Source organism: Antechinus flavipes, chromosome 3 (genome assembly GCF_016432865.1).
Source record: "Antechinus flavipes isolate AdamAnt ecotype Samford, QLD, Australia chromosome 3, AdamAnt_v2, whole genome shotgun sequence".
NCBI lineage: Eukaryota > Metazoa > Chordata > Mammalia > Dasyuromorphia > Dasyuridae > Antechinus > Antechinus flavipes.
Window position 1 is genome coordinate 566,875,559 of NC_067400.1, and position 21,318 is coordinate 566,896,876.

The following is a 21,318-nucleotide window of genomic DNA, read 5'->3' on the forward strand; positions in this document are numbered from 1 at the left end:
ACATCCTGTTTTTTGAGGGAAAGAGGAGGATGACAGCAGGGAAAAGAGATAATATTTGAATAATTATCAATTGAAAAATAACTGAAATTTCCTTATAAAAGAGTCTTTACCATCAAGATATTTTTCTTTTTCACCTCAGACTCCGTTGCATTTTTAAGTCTTTTGTGTGCTGTATTTTGGTAATGGGTATAGTTCAGAAAAGTTATATATAAAATAGTTTCTCCTATCTCAAGAAAAATAGTGGTTCTCAATATTACCCATTACACTTTTGAGTGAGCTTTTGTTGATGTGGGTTTTAGCTATCCACATTGATTGCATTAGAAATTTAAACTGATAAATTTAAAAATATTTATGTAACTCATAATAAACTTATTACACATTAACATAATACTGTTTGTGAAAGCTATTTTCCAAACCAACAAAAATGTAGTGAAGAAGAGTGGCAGTATTTTTTCACACACTTGATTAAATCTTTTGAGTATCTAGCTTCAGAAAAGACCACTAGGGTCTTTTCTGCCTGCTTCTGCATGTTATCTCTTACAATATGTATTTTGGTTGAAATAGATGAAGGGGGGAAAAAAACTGATGAAGGAAATCTGGTTTCAAATAGACAAATATTTGGAAAAGGGAGGAGTAAATTTTAAAAGCCTTTTCAAATGTTACATATATTTATATAAAACTCATTTGATACGTGGCAAGACTTTCAAGATTGCAAAGTGGCATCTGAAATCATATCAATGATCTTTTCCTGCTCTTTGTCCCATTATTATCCATTGATCTGTCATGTACTTTGAATGGTTTTTTAATCAGTGCGTGATTTTGTAACTCATGCATTGATCATTTGGAAAATACTGATTCATTGAGTTAAGTTCTTCTAATTGTTGACATATTTCATTATATGCTATGAAAAAATAACATTATTTGAATCTACCCCCTAATCATCAGAAAAAATTTTCAGTATTTGGAAACTTTCAAGCTTATAGTAGTATGGATACAAGTTTTCCAAAATTCTAGTTTTCACTTGAAAGTTCTAATTTTATCACTTGCAACAAAAACTGTCAATGGTTTTCCTTCAGGTGAAAGGTTCATTTTGTTCATTTCCAAGAAAATGTCTGCCGAATACCCAAATCTGAATAATGCTAGCAATTCTCTCAAGTAAAAATGGTGTTCAGTGAAAAATTGGCCTGGGCAGCTTACAACTCAGTCACCAACATATTTTTTTTTCTCAAGACATAGTCTTCATATCTTGATATACTCAAAAATGCATATTTTCCATTTTGCCACACAGAATATTAAAAAGACATCCATTCAAGGGACAGAATTTAATAAAAATTAATAATTTTTATTGCTTAAAGGACATCCTTAAGTGAACCTGGTATTTTTCCCTCTTCAGTGGGTGGCAAAAAAGAATATAGTGATTACTAATACAGTTTGGTGTTGTAGCCTGGATTTGTGCTAAGACACCAGCATGTCTACTCACACTATCAATGGAATTATCAATAGTCATTCCAGGATAAACCGTGAGATTTCAAAAAAAATTATTCAACACTTTGAATGTTTCAGTACTGCTTGTGCTTGTTGCCAAGCATTCACATAAAAGATCTTTTACGATAATTGCTTGATGGTGACACCAGAAGAATATAAGCAGGTCTCACCCATATCTTTAGATTCATCGTTGTGTAAGTCAGAAGTACAATTCTGCAGACTGAGCTATTAATTCAGTCTTCATGTTCACAATCAAGTTTTTAATTCACAAATCATGTAGCTTCTATACATTAATGAGAAAATGAGAGTGAGAAAGGTAAATGATAATCTTAGTATTATTATGAAAATCGTTTTGACTTAAAGGATGCCCTGGCAGCATTTTAAGGATCCTTGGAGACTGGGCCACACTTTGAGCACCACTAACTTAGAAGGTCTCCTTTAGAATGTCTAGGGGTCTGCTCTTGGTCCTGTGTTGTTTGACATTATTATTAATGGCTTGGGGAGAAGGAGAAATGAGATCTTTTAGGGTGGATGGCTAAAATCAAATGTCTGAGTCAGAACTAAGAAAGATGTCATCAGGTTAAAGCATTGGCCAGATGTAATGAGATGAAATTTAATAGGGATTATTTAATAAATAAAGGATTAAAGCCCCACATCTGGCTTCAGAAAATCAATTTCTCAAATACAGAGTAATGGCGGAGATGTCTAGCTAGCAGTTCATCTGAAAAATAATTGGGAGTGTTAGTGGATCTCAAACTTTGCACAGATCAACAAAATGATGAGAGTGAAAAGAACTGACATGATCTTTGGCTGCATAAAGAAAGATTTTCTATCTAGTCCTTGGAAGGAGGCAGCGGTATTGTACTCTGCCTTGATCAGACACCGCATTGGATTACTGTTTCTTTCTGGGAAACTGAGCACATTTAGCCAGAACATTGGCGGTCAGAACATTCAGGAGCTTCTTAGAATGGTGAAGGGCCCTTGACCTCAGGCCATACGAGGGTGGATTGAAGAAACTAGGAATGTTTAGCCCAGAGAAGAGAGGATTCTAGTTTAGGGGCTGTTGTGTAGGAGAGGGATGAGATGTGTTCTGTTTGGCCCCAGAGGACAGAAGCAGTAGCAGCAGCGGATAGAAGTTGTAATAGGACTATTAAAAGTAGAAGGGGCTACCTCACACTGTACTTTTCCCTTATCAGGTGTCTTCAAGTAAGATCTGCATGACTTTTTTGGATCTATTACAGGGGGAATTCTCATTCAGATAGAAGTTTAAATTGGGTGGCTGTTAGAATCTCTTCCACTTCTGAGAGATGATAAATCCCCATTTCCCCTGTGCTTTAGGCCTACAAAGTGCTTTCCTTATCATAGTCCTGTAAAATAGAAAGCACAAAGATCACTGTCCCTATTTTATAGATGAGGAAATAGGCTTAGAGGAAAAAAGTTCATAGTCCTAGAAGAATGATTATTAGAATAGGAGAAGACCTTTGTCTCCAGACCTATGATATTTTTTCTGGCTGCCCCCCATGCCTAGGATTCTTTCCCTCCTCATTTCTGCTTCCTGACTTCACAACAAAAATCCCACTTTGTATAAGAAGCCGTTCCTGAGTCCCATTAATGCTGGCCCCTTCTTTTTGCTGACTGTTTCATCCAGTCTGTAGCTTGTTTGTCCATAGCTGTCCTTGTTGTCTCCGTCATAGATTGTGAGCTCCCCAAGGGAAGCTGTCTTCTGGTCCTTGTTTCATCCTCAGTACTTAACATAATGTTGGACATATAATAAGACTTAATAAATACTTATTGACTGGCTTTAGAAATCTGTTATTTAGAGATAGTCCAATCTGTACAATTTTATAGGTTCAGAAATGAAGGCCCAAGAAGTAGCTAACTTTCCTAAGATCATTTAGCCAATAAAGAACAGTTGGGATCCGACCCCAGGCCCAGGGCTACCAAGTTTATGCTTTCCTGCTGTATCTCTGTGTTCAATTCTATTCAAAGGCTTTTGACCTAGGCTCCCTCTTCCCTCCCCCCCAAAAAAATCAGAACTGCCTTTAATGACATTTTCTCTTCTAAAGTGTTTGAAATTGACAACAGGAAATGCTGGTTCTAGTCACTAGGGCCAGAGTGTCCCCCAAAAGAGATTCAGCTAGTTAGTCCCAGCTTGGCTATCACTCTCCCTTCCCTCCTAACAGCTTTGTAATTGTCTTTAAATCCAGATGGCTTCTCATTTGAGTAGAAATTAGTTAAAAGCCACAGCACACCAAGATTGTAAAGCACTGTCCAGAGATAAGACACTGTATTCTTGCTTGGTTACTGAGAAGAATAATCAAGGGACCTCTTTGGAATTGAGCGTTCAGCTTCTTGGACCTCCTGGGACATAGAGGAAAAAGGCCAGCTTTGCCTTCTTGTGATTGCTGCTAAAAGCTGAATTTCAAAATGAAAACATTTCAGAATTTCAATCTTCTGAAGTCTCTCTCCTCTCTTCTCTTCTCTCTCTCTCTCTCTCTCTCTCTCTCTCTCTCTCTCTCTCTCTCTCTCTCTTTCCTTTTCTCTCTCTCTCTCCCCTTCTGCTTCTCCCTCTCCCCGTCTTTCTGTCTCTCCTCCTCTCTCATGCACACACACGAGATATTGTATCCTCAGCTCCTAATACACAATGACATTTCTAATATTGTTTTTTAGCCAGATTGCCTTGCTGTTGCTGAAATGACAGCTTTAAGGATTTGGTGGTCAGAAGTGGGAGGACCAGTTACCAAACATCCTATGTAGTCCAGGCCCTTTTAGTCTCTGGAGAAAGTGAGTGGCAGTGTTGGAATAGGGAGCTCTTAAAAAAAAAGCCTCTTACATGTCTCATCACAATTTGATACTCAGAGGTATTTGAGCACAACTGGGACTAATTGACTTTTCTTTGGCTCATAACTCCCTTTTGGTTCCATCCAAAAGGTAGTGTCGTGTATTTAGACTTTGTGAGACTCAGCAGTTTGCATCTCAGGAATGCCATGGCAGCTATTTTGTAGGGGTGCTCAGATAAGAGAGAATTAACCCTATCTTTACTCTTACTCCCCATCTTTGCTGGCAATTCTTCCTTCTTGAAAACTAACATTAGAGTTTTTAGGTACCATCAATAGATTTAAAAAAAAAAAAAAAAGGAGTCCTGGTCTTCTCTGAACTTGGATCAGAGATGAGGTACTATTGTGTTATGATAGCATTAATCTTTGTTTTTGTAGACCATGGTCACAGAGATCGGGTTGTACAGCATTGCGAACAGATTGACCACCTAAGACTTTAGAAACATCATGGATTAATATTTTGGCCTAGGTTAGGAGTCCTCAACCCAACAGATCAGGATTTACCATGGAATGTATTTTTTTTTTAAATGCCACAGTCATTTCCCAATATTGCCTTCCCCACCTATCTTGAACACATGGAATATTTAAAAGAGTATGGAATTTTTTTTGACTTTTAATTTTATTTTTTTCTCAATTATACAAAATTGTGGGTCTTTTTAAAAAAATTTTGAGTTTTTAAATTCTTTCCACCCCCTTTCTCCTCATTGATGTAGATATACAAGGGCAGTAATGCAAAACCTTTCCATATTATGTTGTAAGAAAAAAAATCACATAGACCTAATAAAAACCTAAAAACCCTCCCAAGAAAAATAATGACAAAATTTTTTAAAAGTATGCTTTTGTTTGCATTCAGTCTCTATCAGCTCTTTCTCTGGCCATGTTACAGCGTTTTTCATCTTAAGTCCTTAGAATTATCTTGAATCATTGTATTGCTGAAAGTAGCCAAGTCATTTCACAGTTTATCTTCCTTACAGTATTGCTGTTACTATGTACAATGCTTTCCTGGTTCTGCTCATTTCACTTTGTATCAGAACATGTAAGTCTCCATGTTTTTCTTAAATCATTCTTTTTATCATTTCTTATAGCACAATAGTATTCCATCAGCATCATATACAATGACTTATTCAGCCATTCCTTAATTTATGGGTATCCCTCAATTTCCAGTTCTTTGTCATCAGAAAAGAACTGCCATAAATATTTTTATACATATAAATATTTGTTCCTTTTTGTTTTTTGTTCCTTTAGAATATAGATTTCATAGTGGAATTGCTGGTTCAAAGGGTATGTGCCATTTTATAGCCTTTGGGGCATAATTCTAAATTGTTCTCTAGAATGGTCGAATCATTTCACAACTCTACCATCATCAATGCATTACTTACTGTCTCAATTTTTCAGTATCTCCAACATTTGTCATTTTCCTGTTCTGGCCTTTTAACCATATTTTTATAGGTTATGAACTAGTGCTTCAGTGTTGTTTTAATTTGCATTTTTCTAATCAGTCATTATTCGGAAGGTTTTGAATTAGTATCTCAGATTTCTTTTATTTATATTTCTCTAATCAGTAGTTTTTGAGAGCACTTTTAAAACATATGATCATAGATAGCTTTATAAATTAGGGAATGACTTGTATTATAAAATTTGATTCTGTTCTCTATATTTGAGAGAATTCATTATTTGAGAATTCATTATTTGATAAAAACTGCTGGGACAATTGGAAATTAGTATGGCAGAAATTAGGCATGGACCCACACTTAACACCATATACCAAGATAAGACCATTTGTTCTTGCAGATGAATTTTGTTCATATATTTTCTAGCTCTATAAAATAATTTTTGTCTTCGGTTATTTTGAATGGAATTTTTGTCAAATATAGGATTTCAATTTTTTGGCATGGGTTTGAATTCTGGTTCTGTTGAGATGACTTTGGGCAAGTCATTTAGCATCCCTTTGACTCAGTTTTCTCACCTATTTTGAGATGGTTGAATTATATACCTTGGAGGTCCTTTCTAGCTCTGGATCTGTTATCCTTTAAAAAAGTGAGTTAAGCAAAAGCAACTATTAGAATGATAGTGTGTACCAACTGCAAAGATGGCCATGATTATAGTTGTATATCTTTTTACTAAGAGTTAGGTATGTTTTATTTGATTTCCGAGATTATAATTATGTTCCATCATATCTTTTTTAACAAGATTTTTATTTGTTTTTTGTTTTTCTATTCCCTAGGTTTCTCTTGTACCTCTTCAGAGATACACACTTTTTTTAAGCTATTCAATTTGAGATGTGGCTAATTATCTTTTTTTTTTTTAATAGCTTTTTATTTACAAGATATATGCATGGGTAATTTTTCATCATTGACATTTGCAAAACCTTTTGTTCCAACTTTTCCCTTCCTTCCCTCCACCCCTTCCTCCAGATGGCAGGTTGGTCGATACATGTTAAATATGTTAACGTATAAGTTAAATACAACATATATAAACATGTCCATACAGTTATTTTGCTGTACAAAAAGAATTGGGCTTTGAAATAGTGTACAATTAGCCTGTGAAGGAAACCAAAAATGTAGGTGGACAAAAATAGAGGGATTAGGAATTCTATGTAGTTAGAAACCTATGTAGTTAGGTTCATAGTCATCTCCCAGAATTCTTTCGCTGGGTGTAGCTGGTTCAATTTATTACTGCTCTGTTGGACTTGATTTGGTTCATCTTATTGTTGAAGAGAACTACGTCCATCAGAACTGGAGATCCACACTTTTTAACAGATTTTTAAAAAATCAATAAAGCCAATCAACATGTTGGGGAAAATGTGTCATCCTTGTGGCCTGAGCCTCCCATTTGCAAAGACGGGGAAGTTTCTTATCATAATTCTTCTTTGAGGCAAAGTTTACTCTAAATCTGTGTTTTATTTTTCATTAATAATAACTATGTTTATCTAGAATTTTGAGATTTTCTATGGCCTTTACTGCAGTATTGTGAAGTATAACTACTTCAGTATCATCTCATTCTAGGAATGAGGAAACTGGTTCGGGGGTGTAAATGATAAATGACTTCTTATGTCATATGGTTGGCAGGTCCTACAGTAGCTGGCATTCAAACCAGAGTGTCCCAACTCCAAAGCCTCATGCTTTTCCCTGTGATCTTGAGTAAACTCTTTTCTATTTGTGGATCATCTTCCAGTAATGTAAAATAAAAAAAAAACTTAGAGCTAGGTGGCTTCTGTAATCTTTTCTTAGCCACATGTCTCTGAGATATCCAGACCAGTTGCTGATGCAAGGAAGGAAAATAACACAATTGTGAAAATAATATAATTATTGATTAGGTTTGACTTGCTATTAATAATCAGATTTAAGGTATTATATATTATTACAGTTTTTAGAGCTGTAAACAAGCTTCAAAATTACCTGGTCCACCCCTTACCCCCCACATTTTACATAGGAAGAATTTTTGTTCTAGAGGACGGTACCAAGTGGCATAGCCAGGTTTCAAATTCAGGTCCTTTGGTTTCAAATTCAGGCTCTTTCTAGGACTATGCTTAGGGTTTAAGAAGTCTTTGAAAAGCCTTCCACTCTGGTGGAAGTTTGACCACTATTCTGAGTAATTCTGAGCTAAAGGAAATAATCTTTCTAGAATAGAATAGAAATACCTCTATCCATACTCATGAGTGACTCTAGTTTTCTTTGTAGAATTACTTTATTACATGAATGCCACAAAAGTGGGAAGACCAATTATACTTTATTTCCAAGATAGATAGTTGTTCTATTCTCCCTTATCTCTCCTGCCTGATTGTCAGAAACTGCTCTTGAATGTGTCTTGACAAACTTTGAGGACTAGTTAGAGAAATCACCATAAAAAATGTTTGGAACAGAAAAGATGAGGAATTGCTGTTTACATTTTGTTCATCTGGGTAGTCATATATTATTGTGTCTAACCCTGAGTTATACACAAGATACAAAGATGTCAGGGGTTCTGGTATTGTATTATTAGATATTCTTCTGGAATCAAACTGATGAAATTGGATAACAATATTGCAGTGTCTTTCTTTGACCCAAGTTCTGTTTTTTAGGGAGCTTGAAAATATACTCTATCTGTGCTTGTTAATTATGCTGAGTTTTAGGCATTAGTACTACTCTTATGGGTTTGTGACAAGAATCCCCGAGCTAGCATATTGTGTTTTAATGAGTCACGTTTTTAGCCACTTATAGACCCAATCATTTGACACTTAGCCTCTGTGGAGATTCTGCTGATATTCACTAATCTGTAGCCTTGCTGCTCTTTTTCCCTTGCTGCTCCAAAATTCACAATTGATTTTTTTTTCTAGAATTGTATCTGTTACAGTCATGTGTGCAGATGTACATAAATTTTTTAAATGCTGTAACTTTAAATACTTGAATGATGCTTGTCAGAAAAGGCCTGCTTACATGAATGTGAATATCTACATATGCACTCAGACTCATACTTATAAACACAGGCACTCCTGAGTCCTTTTCATAAAGTGCAAAATACCTTCTCCTCCTATCTCTCCTAGTGTTAACACTCATGGTTCTCATACACTCCTTCCTACTTCACTGATCTATCATCCAGTGCATTGGTAGGTGTCCTTTTCTCTCCAAGTTGTTACCGCTTCTCCTTCTCCTACCTCATCCTTAGCAGCCCCCTTTGGCATTAAGGCTCCTCCTCCTCCTCCTCTCTGCAGGTCTTTCATTGCTAGGTGCATTCCTTAGGCTTTTCTGGCTTGGGAAGAGCTGCTAGAACTATCACTCTCCTGGCAGGGCCTCCAAGAACCTAGGCTTCCAGTCACAAAGGGGCCTTGAGTGGTCCACACTTCACATAGACTGATATAGCACCTGCATCAGCTTAACAGGTAGTTTAACACGTTTGTATTCAGGTAAGTCCTGGCCTAGAAGCTAGAACTAGCAATATGCATCACATGGCATGTTTAATCTGAATGTTAAGTGGTAGGACCTCCTGATTGACCCATGAAGTTGCTCCTCCCCTTCCCCCCCTTCCTCCCCTCCCTCCCAAGGAATTTGCAAAGCTGTGATACTTATTGTGGGATTGGATGAGGCAGAAATTTGCAGGAGCTCCTGAAGAACCTGTCCAAACAACCACCAGGCTATTGCAGATGGCCCTTGATACAGTAACTATGACATCCCATTTGCCCCAAAGCTCATAGCCATAAAGAAGGGGTAGTGTAGCACCATGAGTATTTCCATTTGTTAAATAAGTGGTCTTAGAAAGCTGGATTTTGAGGAGGAGAATGCAAAAAGCTGTATCCCTTAGATGGGCACAGGGGAATGAAACTCAGTGCTTTCACACATATACAACTGAATACTTTCATTAGAAAACTTAAGAAAGTTTGTCATGCTATATGTGAAATGTAAGGGTACTTCCAAGGCTTTATGGGTAAGAGGCCAAAGTGGAGTACCAAAGACTTAACTTTTTCTTTCTTTTTTTTTCTAAATCCCTTTCTCCACACTTTGCTTTTTTCCCCCTCTCTCCAACAGTTTGAACATATTTTGATATTTTCTTTTGTCCATAGTTTTGATAATTGTGTGTGTGTGTGTGTGTGTGTGTGTGTGTGTGTATGTATGTATGTGTATATATATATATTCTTCTCTGCTTGTTTCAGAAAGATTTCCGTGTGCAAGAGCTTCCACTAGCTCGTATTAAGAAGATTATGAAACTGGATGAAGATGTAAAGGTAAACTTTTGCAGCGTGTCACTTCACTTCACTTAGGACCCTGAACACTTCTCATGGGGGGATGTTCTGCTCATTTCCCTAGAGTACAAGGTTTAAGTCTCAGATACATTTTTCTCAGCAGGGCTTACATTTTGGAGTCAGAATGTGAATTTGGTTTATCCTAGCATCACTCTCAGGTCCTTTAATCTCATTGAACTTTACCTGCCTCCTGTAATGAAATGGTTGGACTAAGTGACTTGTAAGGTCTCTTCTTGCCCATAGTATTGTGGCTGGTTCACAAATCGAAATGTCATGTGTCCTAAATTTGGAATGGTTTGAAAAGATGATGATGATAAAAATTATTTGCATTTGAAGCCTGTAAGATCACTGAGATCCTCAAAATTTGGACTTTTGAATATTCCCTTTCATGTCAAGCGGTATGACCAGCATTGGGTATCATTTGATCACCTGTTTGTTATCTCCAAGATGTTGGCCTTGAGAGTAATCACTTAGTGCATTGAAGAGCCTGGGCAAGTCTTTTAACCCCAATTGTCTCATAGAAAAAAAGAGAATGACCAATCATTAGGCATAATAAGCTCTTTATAGACTCTTCTGGACTAGTTCTTTGGAAGAGATGCCCTGTATTTGGGTGCAGCTTTCTCAGGATTCCTTTTCAGTCTAAAGGCCCCCTCCCTGCAGAGGTGGAGGGAGCTAGTGGGAAGAACAGTGTGTCTGAGACTGGAACCCGGCTCTTCGATTTATTAGTAGGGGAATGCAAGTATGTTATGACAATTCTCTGGAATCACTTTCCTTATCTGTGAAATGAAGAGGTTTTAGTCGGTGTTCTCTGTGGTCCTTTTTTGCCTTGTATACACTATAACTTTGCAACTCTCTTATTAGACAGCAACCTCTTTCTACAATAGCAGCAAAAGACTGTTATTGACTATTTCATCCAATTTTTTTTTTAGAATAACTACTTTATAAGATTTTGTTGCTGTCCTTTGTTATTTTGTTTTGTTTTGTTTACAACACAGCCATTTCCCAGTATATCCCCTCTATCATTTGTAACAAAAAACAGTTGAGCAAAATTGACTGGTAGGGTATTTAACATTCCATACCTGTTGTCCTCTGCTGCCCTACCTAGAAGGATGTGTGTGTGTTTTATTCTTGTTCTCTACAACCATGATCAATCATTGTGATTAATCTAAGCTATTTTTATTTACAATGTTGAAGACATTGTAATACTGATCTCTTAATTCTACTTTTTCATTCTGCATGAGTTCATAAGTATTCCCAAATTTCTCTAAATTCCTTGATCCATTACTTTTTGTAGTCTAGTAATAATATACCACAATAATATGCTACCATTTTGATATAAATGTATAGTTACTTTATTTCATTTTTTTAATGTAATTTAATTTTTTTCTTAGATTCATAAAAAGTATCAGGGCTGGAATCCCTTCATTGCTAGGCTAAATATTTTTATACCATTTTGATTTGCTTTGTCTTGAACTGCATATGCTGGGAGCTCTGGAAGGCTTTATAGTAGTGACAGTGTATCAGTTCTCACTATTTGTCTCGGAGGATCATGTTCTTGACCTAACTTCAGAAGGACACTGATTTTAGGTTGTGGTTTCTAGGAGACTCACTTTTGTTTGCATTTTTTTGCTATCACAGAAAGTATAATGTTACTATTTTTATTATCACATTTTCTACATTTTATCTTATTTCCTTATAGCCTCCTTCTGGGATTGGTAGAACAAAGACTTAATTTTCCTTTTACAGATGGGGACAGAGAAAGATGAATTGATTTTTTTCACGCTTATTTTCCACCACCCCCTTCCTCTCTTTGCTTCTCAATCACTGTCTGGCTCCCCTCTCCCTCCTCTAGGTTCTAAATTTCTTCATTAGGGACAGGAGAGGAGGTAAATGGAGCATTAGGTGTCCTAGCTATGAAACCTGTAGGGAACTCTGATTTCTCTTCCAGATGATAAGTGCTGAAGCCCCCGTGCTTTTTGCCAAGGCTGCCCAGATATTCATCACTGAGTTGACCTTACGGGCCTGGATTCACACAGAAGACAACAAACGTCGGACTCTTCAGGTAATTGGCTACTGCTTCTCCAGCCCAAGTGAAATCTGGTGTCTTCCTTCCTCTAGTCTGCTTAACTTGTGTGGTTTTGGTCCAGAGGCAGGACATTATCTCTTCTCCTTCAAATCAGCCTTTTATCGCCTTCTTCCCAGGGAGGAGGATGTAGTACTGTCAGTTTTCTTGGAAGAATGTTAATTGTCCCCCTTTGCATACTTACAGTCATGTAATGACTGTAGCACCTTACCCTTTTTGCCCTTCAGCCAAACAAAGGCTCATAGGATAATAGAAATTCTTAACAAATCCTGGGTTTTGGTAAGCTGTTAGAGTCTTGTGAGTGAATAGCATAACATGGCAACCAATACTACCATGCAGAACTCATATTTATAAAGCACTTCATAGTTTGCAGAACTAGAAAAGCTGGTGATGATGATCTTAGACTGCATAAAAAAAAAAGAACTCATGTCCAGAACCAGAGGAGTAGGAATCATTTTGGTTTGTCACCGGTCAGATTCCACCTGGAGCATCAAATTCTGTTCTAAGTACTAAGCTATAGAGTGTTGACAGGCTAGAGCAGATCCACTGGAGGAAGAGCACTGGAAATGCCATTGTAGGGAGAGTGCTTGGAGGAACTGCAATACCTAAGGCAGAGGAGGCAAGATTGGTGGAACTAGAACAAAGTATATGAAGACTTGCCAAAGAAGAAATATGATTGGTGGTTCTTATCCTCAGAAGGCACAACTAGAAGTAGTGGGCACAATTAAAAAAAAAAAAAGATACATTCCTGATTGTTGTAAAGAAAAGTTTCCTAACAGTTAAGAGTTAATTGGTTTTTGGTAAGGTTGCTCTTCACAGGAAGCTTAAATGACTATCCCTTTTAAGGGATGTGGTAGGAAAGATTCCAGCTCTATTGCAATATTCCTTTCTAATTCTTTGACTCTAGTTAGAGCTCCAACTGCCTTTGGTGGAAATTCTATTATCTTTTTCAGTAAGTAAAGACTTATTTCTCATCATCCCCAGGAACTAACAACCAGTATCGGTGCTTAATTGTACTGCTTTTAAAAAAGCTACAATCTATATGTGGGCATCCTAATTTAAGTCACTGTCAGACTAATTCAAGCTCACCATTTCCCAAGTGGTCTAGAACACAGAGAGATAGTTCCTCTTCTTCCTGGTGCCTCCTCCCTCCCCCCTCCCCCCTTTTTTTTTTCTATCCTCCCCAAATTATATTTAGGGAGTTGGTACCACCAAGAATGTTGCCCAACATTTTCCTTTTACTGAGCACTGACAAACACTGTGATGTGGTCTGCTTCAGCTTTGGAGAGTTTGTAGCCCACATTCTAGCAAACTGTCTTATCAAACGCTGCTGGCAAAAGTGTTGGATTGGAGTTTTGCATTTCAGTGGCCTGGGGCCATCACAGGCAAGGGAAGGGAAAAAACCCCAGAAATTTTCCATTCCCTCCCATCTAGTTAAAAGAGTCACTGCACCATTATAATGCCGAGCTTGAGGTCAGATGAGGTTTGGGATTTTGTTTTGCTTTTTAATAAGGATACCCAGAAAATGGGCACTTAACCACATGTCTCTAGCCAGATGGAGATTTAATCTACCTTCCAATTGGATGACCTCTCACTCCTGTATTCAGTACAACCTTAGACTTAGGTATTGTACTCACCAAAACCACATACGGTAAATTTAAAAAGTTTTTGTCCAGGTTGGTTGAAATTGTCACCTTGGAATGGTATATGGAAAACATAGGCAGGATGTGTGATGGTCATTGTGCTGGAGTGAAAGGCAGGCAGGATCTGAACTCAAGTTCTTCCTGGGACATTTATTAGCTATTGAACTGTAACCTAACTTCTGCAAGCCTCAGACAGTGCTGTGAGAAGGAACCTATGGGAAAGCTGGTGTCTGCATGGGGGGAAGAAGTTCTCTGCTTATGACATCACAGGGCCTGGAAGCTTTGACTTCTATAGTCTCCAGAGAGGACTGAACCCTTGGCACAGGATTGTCACTTGGTTAGAAGGTTCTCGCACTCATAGTCCAAGATGGGCCATTCTTTACTTATTTTCTAAAAAATGTGCCAGTTTAATGTGGCCCATTTGAAGAATTACCCAGCACAAGGTATCTGTCTGATCAAAATGTTTTTGACCTTTTGCTCTTTGGGAATGATTTGGAAATTATGTGCACCATAAGACTCCATTCCCACCTCATTGCCAAATGTGACTGATTATTTGAGGCTTTGAGTTCTTCACAGGTTAGGGGAGTCTAGAATAGCATAAAAACATAGGGATACTTAAGAAAAACCATTTAACTGTAGTCAGGGATTGTGCCCTCACCAGTCATTTGTTCTCCAGGGATTCTGGCTCTGGGTATATATTGAGTCAGTTTGTTCTTAGGTCCATGATTCATTTTCCTTTCCCTCCTCTTCCCTTTTTCTTCATTGTTGCAGAGAAATGACATTGCCATGGCCATTACAAAATTTGACCAGTTCGACTTTCTCATCGATATTGTTCCAAGAGATGAATTAAAACCTCCCAAGCGTCAGGTGAGCTGGAATAGAAAGCATGTGTTTATTGTCATGGGTAGAGGAGGGGAGTCCAAAGCATTTTGAATGTTCTAACCAAGTAAATTTATTTCCTTCTGAGACCAATGTAGCTAATTGTATTTTTGCTTCTTTTTCCTAAACTGAAGTCACCTTGAAATTTTTTGCCTGTCCTCCTTGCTTTGTTCAGTGCCTGCGTGATAACTCTGCAGGACAGAGCAGGAGGGGAGAGAGAGAGGGAGGGAGGGAGGAATAAGAGAAATCCAAAAGAAGAATCTGAGGGGTCATTTTGCAAATAAAATACCTCTGGTACAAGCTCATTGTAACAGCTAGCTCACTTTTACAATTTGCAAAGCACTTTCCTTACAACAACTTTCAAAGGTAAGTGGAACTAGTAATATGATGATCTCCATTTGACAGATGAGAAAATTGAGGCTCAGAGAAAGATGAAGTGACTTGCCCAGTGTCACACATCTTAAAACAACTCACATTTCCGTAGTGCTTTAGAGCTTGCAAACATTTCCCTCATAACAGTTCTTGTGAGAAGATAGTAGTGCTAGAACTATTGTCCCCATTTTGTAGATAAAGGGAACTGAGATGCAGATAATTTTAAGTAGCTTGCCTAGGGTCACATGATTAGGAAGTGTCTATAACATGAAAACCCTTCTAAAGGGCTCCAAACACAACACCAAGACTGTGGTGCTCCTCAGCGACACATCTCAGGGGCTAGAGCTGCCAAGAACCCCGAGGGGCAGCCAAGGCCCATAGGGCAGAAGGATTCTTCCTTGTAATCCTGACTACGGAGTGGGAGAACCACCGCAGACCCACATCTTCTGACTCCCTCCTGGCTGCTGGGGACAGCGTGTGGCGCCAGGCCCCGTGTTTGCAGCACCCCGGAGAACCTGGGCTTTTGCTCCAGAAGAGCTGTTCCCTAAACAATATCAAGGACCAGTGGGCCTGCTTTCACTCCCACTCCTTCCTCTGCCCCTCACTACCTTTTTACCCAAAGAACAGACATCCTTCATCACCTATAGATCATTCCTTAACATGATTGGAACGATGCTCTCTTCCCTTTGGTTTTAGGGACATAGAAAATACAGGAGACAGCATGGTGCAATGGAAAGTGCTAGATTTGGAGGTTTAGGATATGGGTTCAAATTCTGCCTCTACAACTTCGTACTTCTGAGTAAATCATTCACTTCTCTGGCCCAGAGCCTCCCTTGATAGAATGAGGAGGTAGGACTGGTGGACCTCTTAGATCCCCTTAGGCTGTACTTTTGGGATGGACAGTGAAGAGAGACCCAGTGTAAAGAGGACCCGGGTCCTGGATTGGCTCTGTGACCTTGGGCATGTTTCTTCCCTTTCCTCTTGAAGACTCTTCCCCGTCTGTGAAAGAAGAGGCCTTGAGCTCCTTGGCTGGGGCGCTAAGCCTTGGTTCTTGCTGTGTTTTTAATGTAAAATGTTAAGTGTTGGTGTTGCGTGACATGGTGGTCATGACTTTTGGTCACAATCACGCTGAATCTGCGCACTCTGCCCGTCTGCCTCAGCCAGTGAGAATAGCAGCCCCGAGTTGGGAGGTGGAGTGCAGAACCCTTCTGGTCTGATATGCCAGCGCCATTGGAACTGAAGGGGCTCTGTTACCCCCCGGAGCGGCACTGCTGTGTTCCAGCTCTCTCTGGGCAGTCTTTGCCACTGTAAACATCCTTGACTGGAAGCTGTAAGGTGCTTGGAGGAGCTTTCAGTCGGATGTTTACAGCGGCAGGCTGCCACAGGCATCCCAGCCACAAGTAGGGTAGGAAGCAGTGCTGCCTCAAGGGGCACGGGCACGGGCTTCTCTGGCCCCACTCCCAGGGGACACCTGAAGTAGGTCAGAAACCTGTAGGAGGGGCTCAGTCCAGCTTTCCCATCTTGGGCAAATTAAGCCACAAACAGATTCTGCTTTGTTAGAATTTTTTTCACCCCTTTATATGATAAATGCTTCCTTTTACAGAGAGGTGTGTGAGGACTTCTTTTCCCGCGTCTTTGCCTCTTTGCTCTTGTTGGGGCTAGCAGAGTATTTCTTACACTTTCTGCAGGGTCGTGTCATTCCTTCTTCATATTTTTAGCTCCTTCCAGTACATAGTTGGTGCCTCCTCCCAAGCATGAAGGCCTGGAGAAGTCCTGGCTCATGTGCTTTTTAAAGTGCATAGAGCTGAAACAGCTTCTTCCTGCTCTGGTCTAGCTCTTTGTAACTAGTGGAGCAGTTGATTGGCTTCCCATTCAGGACAGCTGCTGTCTGGCCTTTGAAGGGTTGAGATTGTCGAAAGCTGGCCTGAAATTCCAAGATAGCACTTTTAATCCTCTATGGGCATGAAGTTCTCCCTTGCTCCAAATAGGCTGGCACCTCTTGAGCTACTTTAAAACAGCCAACTCTCCAAATCTCTCTTTCTGAAAGAGGCAGCAATTTGCTCTCCCCAGCAGTCCGGGAGCTGGCCATAGACTGCTGTGGCAGGAGGCTGCTGGTGGATAGGCCTCTCCTGTTGGCTTCTGGGAATTCACACAGGGAGGTCAAGAGCAAACAAAAGTTCCCTGATCTGTGATCTTTTGTCTGGCCTATATTTAAAGGTGAGTTGGAGGATGCTGTCTATTGAAATCCCTGTTTTCTCAGGCAGTGATTTCTGGGGAGCAGTTTCTTCATCCCATTTTGTACAGTTCCCCACCCCACATGTATTTACTCTATATTTTCCTCCTTCACCATGTTCCAACTGTTTTCGATGCAAAGGAACCTCTGAGAATGCAGTGTTCTCATTTCTGATGCTTCGCAACAACTTGGCCCAAGTCCTAAAATAATTCCAGGTAAGGGCTTCATCCTAGAGTGGGAGCAATCCTGACCTCTCTCCTTGTCATCCTGCAGTCGTGAGTGAGAGCCGGGGGAGTCTTTGGATGGCTCGGGCAAGCTCCTCTGCTCACCCCTTTGGGTCTGCCATACCAGAGGAGGCCGACTGCAAGTAGCTGCTTCTAGAAGGAATTGATTGGGCTGTTTGGGGCTATCCTGTCAGGTGGTGGTACCCAGTAGTAATGAGATCCTTCAGAGGGAGAAGCCCCCTACACCTCTACATTTCCCCCACAAAAGGCATGGACTGCTTTCTCAGTGCAGTCCTTGGCTTTGGTGATTCGATGACAGAGTGTAGTTTTTCTTGGTGGAAAAGTTACATGAAGCCTGTTTCAGCAGTGCTGCAAAAATACAGATCACACGGCTGTCTTTTGGCCAAGGCGAGACTTGGTATTTTATCTCTGCTGCCACACGGTCCCAGCTGACAGGTTAACGTCTGTTATTCTGGGGAGAAGAGGCCAGAGGTGTCACTGTTATGTTGCTTTGGCAACAGAGGCCACAGAATGGAAATAAAAGACTGCACACCTCTCTCTCCCCGGGCCCCAGTATAAACAGGTTCAGGTTTAGAGTTGTTTCTGCCTGTCTGGAGCCTTATGATATATTAACCTCGAAAGCCCATTTTATGAAGGCAGAAAGCTGCTTTCTTTTGGGTACAAGGGTGCGCTTTGGAATTGCAACCATCCCAATAGGCTCTTCCGCTGCGGGCCGCCTCCAGCACAGGAGGGAGCAGCCCGTTCTGGGTTTGAGGCCTGTCCCCTTCGATGTTCATGAGTCTGCAGCAGATTCTGTTGCCACAGATCGCCTCAGACCTGTAATGGACAAAGCAGGACAGTTCCCCTTTCTGACAGCTGCCATCATCCCCCAACTCCAAAATTCACTTGCCAGGAGAGGAAAAGGACAGCTTGGATCACATGTTAACCAGGCCAGCCTTTCAGGGTCAGAAGGTTTGTGGCCACCTCCAAACGGACCCTAACTTTGGAGAAAGTTGTAACTTTTCCCAGATCATAGCTTTTCCTTGTGGTTCTCCTGGGATTTAGGCCCTGTCCTGGTCAGCAGGCACATAATCCATTGCTGAGTAGTGTACTGAGCCTTTCTTCTAGACAGCTTCTCTGTCATTTGTCAGCATGGGTCCTCCCCCTTCCACCCCATGAAACACATCAGCAGGCAGGTGCTCATTCCACTCTACGTCTCCCAGTTCTGCATCAGGGCAGGATTTCCCAGAGCTTCTGCCTTGGGAGCAGAGGCAGAAGCACCCCTTGGTGTGCCCTCTGGGGATTCCCCTCTATCGCTGTACACCTGTGTGACTATGTGCTAATCACTTTGTTTCTCTGGGCCTCTGTTTCTAACTTGCACAGTGAAGGGGTTGGAATAGATGCTCTCTGAATCCTCAGGTCTTCTGAGTTGTGGGAGCTGGCCTTCTATTGGCATCCTGCTCAGGATCCCAGTGTGCCCTCCATTTCAGTGACTCTTAAGGAAGGAAGAACGGGAGAGATGGGGATTTTGCATCAGGTTAGGAATGTATATTCTACCTTAAAGGAGTTTCCTTGTCATTTCATTTAGGAATGGCTTTTTTTTTTTTTTTTAACTTGCAATGTCCATTAGTCTACAACAGGGATTCTTAGCCCTTTTTTGTGTGTCTACATGGTAATATGTTGAAATCTGTGACCCCCTTCTCAGAATGATGTCTTTAAATGCATAGGATTAGAAAGGAAATCAATTAATTTGAAATACAGTTGTCTTTTCCTTAAATCACAGACCCGAGGTTAAGAACTACTGGTTTAGAATAAGCTAGTGAATTAATGAGGCTAAAGTTTTTATTTGACAGATAACAGGTAAATAATTCTTTAGTTTGTGTATCTCTGTGATGCTTTTATTATTGCTCTTGTAGCATCCAACATAGGGCCCCACCTCCCCAGGAGGTGCTGGGTTCTGTACTGTCTTTTGTTTTCTCAGTGGCAAGGGCATCTCTGGACTCTTCAGGAGACAACCATGATGTAGTGTGTGTAAACATCCTACACTCTCAGCTGTGAGCTCAAGGTGGCTGGGAGAGGGCTGTTTACTCCTTCTGCCATGGAGAACCCCAGATGAACTTCGTAAGAAGACAGCTCTCCCTGTGGGAGGGGGTAGAAAGGCCTGTCCAGAGGTCCTACATGCCAGCAAGGGTGGGTCAGGCCCTGGATGGAAGGAAAGCCATTCAGCATGTCCCTGGGCAGTGCTTTCATAGTTCGATACAGTCCATTTAGTAAACACTTATTAAGTGCTTGCTCCACTGTGCAAGCCCCTCTGCTGGAATCAGGAAACAAATGTGGCTTGTGATTGCCACAATTTAAAAAAAGTAGCCCAGAGAGTGCACTGCTTTGGGCTGGGCCTTGACCTTGGACTTGCAGAGCTGGGATGACTGTATGATGGTGACATTGGAGCAGTGGGTGGCCACCAGAGCGGTGGGGCTCTGCCGTTTTTACTGCACAACATCGAGGCAACACTCTGTTTTGGAGAGAGGGGTAACATGGGGCAGAAGGATGAGGTCTCAGGGCTACAGGGCTTTGTTAGCACTTCCCAATTAGAACTTTGCTTGGGGAAAGTCTGGCTGGTGCATGGGGTTTAGCTGCAGTAATTATTTGCAACTCATCATGAAATAGGTGATTATGCTGTACTTCAGAAGTTTGGCTGGATGTTTTGTGGGGCCTCTGAAATCAGTTATTTTTAGTTTGATTTAGCATAGCCAGGATCTTGGAATTCCATTCTCCCTTGGCTTTAGATGTGGAGAGATCAGCATCAGGCAGGGGAATGTGCGAGCGTGTTGGGAAAAGAGTGGAAATTCACCGAGGCGGTGGCCATTGCTCTGGCTCTTGCAATTGCTGTTTGCTGAGTATGTCCTTTTTTCCTCTTACCTGAGTCTGCTTCCGCCCCACAGGAGGAGGTGCGCCAATCTGTGACTCCTGCGGAGCCCGTCCAGTACTACTTCACATTGGCCCAGCAGCCCGCGGCAGCCGTCCAGGTCCAGGGCCAGCAGACTGGCCAGCAGACCACCACCTCCACCACTACCATTCAGTCAGGACAGATCATCATTGCCCAGCCTCAGCAGGGCCAGGTCAGTGAGCAACCATATTTGGGTTGTCCAAAAGCATTTTCCCTGGACTTTAAAATTAATAGTTGCTATGTTGTTATGGTGGGAAGTGAGCAGAAAGCGAGAGGAAAGATTGGTTGCCCAGACACAAAAGTTGCACTAAAATCTCAAGTGCAGGATGGGGGAGGCCTCAGAGGGCAGTTAGTTTAACCTTCTGTTGAGTAGGAATCCCCTCTTAGAAGGTCCCCAGGTCTGGAGAAACCACCACCCCCTGAAGCAGTTCATTTTAGTTCTGATAGGAACTTTTCTTCTGCTGAGCCAAAATGTGCCTTTCTGCCTTTTTACCCATGATTCCTGGTTCTGCTTTCTGGGGCCAAGCTAGTCTGACCCATCTTCCACATGAAAATCTTTCAAGTATTTGAAAACAGCAATCTTATCCCATGGGTTGCTTTCAGTCCTACTTACTCAGTTCCCCCCTGCCACCCTCACTTTTTCAATTTAGATCTGTAATTTAACTGATTCTTATTATGGGATTATTATCCTGCCCCCTCATGATTCTGGAGCCCTCCTCTGGATTGACTCCAATTTCTTAATAGCCCTCATAATGTGGTGTCTAGAATTGAGCAGAGGGCCCCAAATGGGATCAGAGAAGAGCAGAAAATGAATTCTAATTGCATAGCCCTGGCTGGCAAGTTGGGAGGCTTGAGTTCCAGTCCTAGCTTGACCACTAACGTTCTGTGTGGGGAAACCT

The 21,318-nt window shown here is 40.8% G+C and overlaps 1 protein-coding gene across 9 annotated transcripts in view; it reads left to right on the forward strand.

Moving 5' to 3' along the window:
• NFYC (nuclear transcription factor Y subunit gamma) overlaps nucleotides 1–21,318 on the forward strand; it is an 89,338-nt gene that overhangs the window by 56,774 nt on the left and 11,246 nt on the right. For 8 of the 9 annotated variants that reach the window (XM_051987786.1, XM_051987790.1, XM_051987791.1 and 5 more), the window contains 4 exons: nucleotides 9,949–10,020; nucleotides 11,987–12,100; nucleotides 14,536–14,631; nucleotides 20,415–20,591. In XM_051987786.1, coding sequence (XP_051843746.1) covers nucleotides 9,949–10,020; nucleotides 11,987–12,100; nucleotides 14,536–14,631; nucleotides 20,415–20,591 — 459 coding nt within the window. The remainder of the gene's footprint in view (nucleotides 1–9,948; nucleotides 10,021–11,986; nucleotides 12,101–14,535; nucleotides 14,632–20,414; nucleotides 20,592–21,318) is intronic. The other variant, XM_051987792.1, reaches the window with a different exon arrangement.